Source organism: Ailuropoda melanoleuca, chromosome 3, assembly GCF_002007445.2.
Source record: "Ailuropoda melanoleuca isolate Jingjing chromosome 3, ASM200744v2, whole genome shotgun sequence".
NCBI classification, from domain to species: Eukaryota; Metazoa; Chordata; class Mammalia; order Carnivora; family Ursidae; genus Ailuropoda; species Ailuropoda melanoleuca.
In genome coordinates, this window is record NC_048220.1 from 134,306,105 (window position 1) to 134,310,513 (window position 4,409).

At 43.4% G+C, this 4,409-nt stretch overlaps 1 protein-coding gene across 1 annotated transcript in view; it reads left to right on the forward strand.

Moving 5' to 3' along the window:
• Window positions 1-4,199, forward strand: part of ZNF622 (zinc finger protein 622) — a 13,666-nt gene extending 9,467 nt beyond the window's left edge. Inside the window, exons 5-6 of the mRNA XM_034657076.1 lie at window positions 2,557-2,700; window positions 3,919-4,199. Coding sequence (XP_034512967.1) covers window positions 2,557-2,700; window positions 3,919-4,046 — 272 coding nt within the window. The 3' untranslated portion in view covers window positions 4,047-4,199. The remainder of the gene's footprint in view (window positions 1-2,556; window positions 2,701-3,918) is intronic.
• Window positions 4,200-4,409: the final 210 nt, after the last annotated feature.

Here is a 4,409-nt window from a genome sequence, read left to right on the forward strand (position 1 = left end):
CTTTGAGCAAATTTACCATTCAGAAACCTTTTCAGTTATACTCCGTTACTTGACTGTGTTAGCATGGATGTTGGCATGAAGCCAATTTGAGAAGGATTCTTATGTGGAGAGCTTGGTGATGTTTAATCAGCCACACTTTGTAGGGTCCGCTTTCAGCTGGTTTCAAAAGCAGTCCCTGTGATGTCTATCTAACATCTAGTTATTTCAGATCCACTAGGTGGTCCCGGAGCCAGTGACAAAGAGCATCCGGTAGAGGGCACTGTGAGCATTTACTGTGAAGGCTGTGGGCTGGCTCAGTTCCTTGAGCTCCTGTGGAGTAAGTTGGTGTGAAAGACACATCCAGTTAGCCACTGAGTAGCCGGATGAAACTGGTGGTGGATACACGAGAATGTATAATTAATCTTAGAAAATTACAGTTGGAGGTAATTTCTTTTCCACTGTCTACTGGCTTCGATTATAAGCCTGTTTGTTGAGCGTGGTTATTGCCGTGGTGAAAGGTTGATGGACAGATTATGGCTTTACCATAACTAAGACATACCCCATCTGTTGTTTATTGGGCAGTCACGTTGTGTTCGAAAAATAATTTTCCTTGAGGGGGACCTTCAAGTTGGCCTGTTCAAGCCCGTTATTCTTGGTGCTTACTGTCGGGGGCTCACTGTCATTGACACCGGGCAGGGCTAGCTCTCAACAGTGTGTGTTTTCAGTTCCCCTGCTGGCTGCAGAAACCTTGGCTTTGAGTAATGAAACATTTTCAAGGATGTTCCTCAATAATACATAGGTCCAAATGCTGCGTAAGACTATAAATACATCGGCTTACTTTGTCCTAATGACTAGCATTATCATGTAACGATTTCGAGCATTGCAAACCTGGAGTAGCCTGACCTATTATTATAAATAGAAAATGATAATGAATAGTGCTGGGGTCTCCTTCCACAGCAGCCTTCATTTCAGCTTGAGTCTCTCTCCGTCAGCCACATCTTACTCCTCTCTTGTAGTCTAGGAGCTTTGTTAACTCTAAGGCTGCCAGAAGATCAGGTTCAAGGAAACATGTTTCATCCGTATTGTATCCAAAAACCAAATCATCTTTGAATTGAAAGGGTTTTTTTGGTCATCTTTTGCTTCCTATCACAAAGAACAGTCAGCTGAAAGTAACTCCTCTCCATGTCTATGTAGCAAGCAAACTATTTTCTAGGTGGCTTGCTCCAGGTATAGGGACTTCAGATAACCTGACAGAATGTTTATGTGTAAATGAAAGGTCTAGATCCTAAAAGCAAATACATCTGCAATATTTATAGTCTCCTGTTCATGGTCTTTCTACACAAAACATTCTGAAAGAAATGGTTTTATATATGTGAGTGTTTAAAACTTTCCTAGAAGCCGTACACGTGGTTCTGCCTAGCCGTATTTCCCGTGCTCGTGGTCAGTGGGAATAGCGGTTTCGTGCCCCGTGTATATATGCTGTTGTTGAATTGCTCCGTGTTTGTCTGTCTGTCTGGGAAGGTATTTGGTTAATACTCCGAGAGAACCATATTTAGTGTTGTATTTCGATTGCTCTTGGGTAATGCTGATACCGCTGTGCGAGGAGCGCCTAGTGAGAGCCGTGTTCGGATGGAGCCTGGAGTTAGCCATCGCTGAAGCCTGCCCCCTTCCCCTCCACCTGCTCTGAAGCCCGGCACACTCTGCCTATGAAGGGCTCGACAGTCCGTAGTAATTCATTTCTGAAAGCATGACTGACTTGCATAGTTTACCAGATCCTTCTAGATAAGCAAAAGCTGTAGAGGGAATTCAGCTTAATCATCCTTTAAAAATCTAGCTCACCAGGTGATTTCCATCCTGTAGAAAACAACAGGGCAGGGTTTCTCGGTGTAGTGACCTTTTAGGCCAGGTAATCCTTGTTGTGGAGGACTGTCCTGTGCACTGTAGGGTGTTAGCGATATCCTTGACCTCTATGCACCAGCTGCTAGTAGTCCCCCTCCAGGTGTATCACCAAAAATGTCTCTAGTCAGCTCCAAATGTCCCTGGAGGTAAAAAATGATCCCTGTGTGAGAACCACCACTACAGAGAATTTAAGCAAAAAAAAGGTAGATTGGTTTTTTACTCCAGACCCAGACTGTGACTTTTAGATTTTAAACATCAGGATTATTGTGTGTTTTATCTTTGTATTAAAAAAAAAAAAAAAGTTAAAGTCCCTTATCTCCTTCCTCGGGCCCTATTATCCATATTAGTAGGTGTTGCTGTGTGAATTTCTAAAGAGACATATTATATATAAGTAAGTATAAGATGCCGATATTTCATGTAACAGTGACTTGCCATTTTCTTTTTTAAAAATCCCTCTACTTTTTGATTTTTTGTCTTTTATTTTTTAATAAACTATTTCATCTTTTATTTTTTATTTTTTAATTTTTTTTAGCAGATAGAGCATTGTTTCTTCTGGCTTATCCATTTTCCTTTCCAGCTAGATACCCTTAAAATTTGATTGGGAAAGTCCTTGCTCTGTAGCTCTACCTTGGAAAACTATCCAATTCAGTGTTTCCATCTTGCTTTTTTGAAAAACAGGTGCCAGAGTGGGTCACCGCTCCTTGATGAGATACTACAAACAGCGATTTGGCTTGTCAAGAGTTGTGACCGTTGCTAAGAATCGGAAGGCTGTGGGCCGGATACTCCAACAGTACAGAGCCCTGGGATGGACTGGCAGCACAGGTGTGTTGATACTTACAACCGGGCACGAGCCCAGGAACTCATATTATAAGACGGGGTTTGGGTGAAGTCCTTTGCATTGATGTTGTCCTTATGGATCTTCCCTAGAAGAAACTGAACTTCTTGGCTCTGGGGTCTTCCATTACTCCTGGATACATTTATGGCAATAAGCCTAAAGTTCCATTACTTAAAAACTTCATATTCCTGGCACAGTAACTTTCTAAAATAGCCAATAGATAATAGTTACAGAAATAAGTACTTAGTCATCAACAAAGGTTGAAATTATCCTAGATATTATACAGAGGAATTAACAAGCAGGTCCTTGTGGCAAATACCTTGAGCTATGAAGTCAGACATGACTTACTTGATATACTAAGTGGTTCTTACATGATGACCATGAGTAATTCAAGTTGCCTAAGCCTCTGTTTCCTCATTTATAAAACTGAAATAATAATAGGACCCAGCTGGCAGAGTTGTGTGGGTTGACTGTCCTAATGCACGTGTGATACAATGTGGGACATAATAAAGGGTAACTGTCACTCCTTCTTGTAGTTTTCCCAGAGAAAACAATACAAGTGAGAGGAATAAATAGCAGGCCCTTGAAATTGCTAAGCTTTGAAACCTCATCAGTATCCAATTATTTAAATCTATGTTGATGTGTCTGCTCTATGTACTTCAATCCTTAGATCTTCGGGAAGAACATTGGTCCACTAGGCTGTGGAGTGGACAAAGGAGAGCTCCTTAGGATGTCATGGAAAGCCCTGGGCAGATAAGATCCGTGTTCAGTGCTACTGTGTTTATATATATATACACACGCGGCTTCCCTCTCTGTGGCTGCCTGTGAGCTGTGAAGCCACTTAAATCTAGCAGACACTGACTTCATCTTAGTCTCCTCAGGAACTATTGTCTGACTCAATTTATAGTCTCTGCCTTTCTCTGTCACCTTTGATCAATGGGGCATTACCTTTGGGGCTTATAGACCCTTCCAGGTGATGAAAACCAGAGGCTTCTCCCAGAGCAATGTGCACAAGTACGGATTGCTGTATGTTGTTCTGGGTGCGCATAACCCCCACTCCTGTTACACGGAGACCCCAGGTTAGCAGCTCTTCTTTAAATCTAAGAACCCACTTACCCCCAAACTGGCCTTGAGATTCTCTATAAAGATTGGATTTTTTTTTCTGATCACATGTAACTCATTGCTTGTCCCTTTGGCCACCACAGGAGCGGCTCTGATGCGTGAGCGGGACATGCAGTACGTCCAGAGGCTGAAGTCGAAGTGGATGCTGAAGACGGGACTGAAGAACAATGCCACCAAGCAGATGCACTTCAGGCCGCAAGTGAGATTCTGAGGGGCTGCTGAGGGGGGAGTGCCTGCCTCTTGCACCAGTGTCCTCTCCTGGGGACCGGTGCGAGCTGCATGGTATGACACACCCTTTTTGCCCCTGCTGCTCCCTGTACTTCATCTGTTCCGACCTAAGAATAAAAGTCAGAAGCTCTTTGGCTTTTCAGAGTCATTTTTGGACAGGGTTTACAGGTTATGTTTTCACAAACTGAGTGCTGTGTCCTCCGGGCTCTGAGAGCCAGACGACTGCCCAGCAAGTGTGTTACTGCCTCAGCTTCTGACTGATTCCTGGCTGTCAGGATCATACGGGAAACTCAGGCGTGACTCGTCCCCTCCGAACTTGGTTTAGCCTTCCCCTGGCCCCAGGACC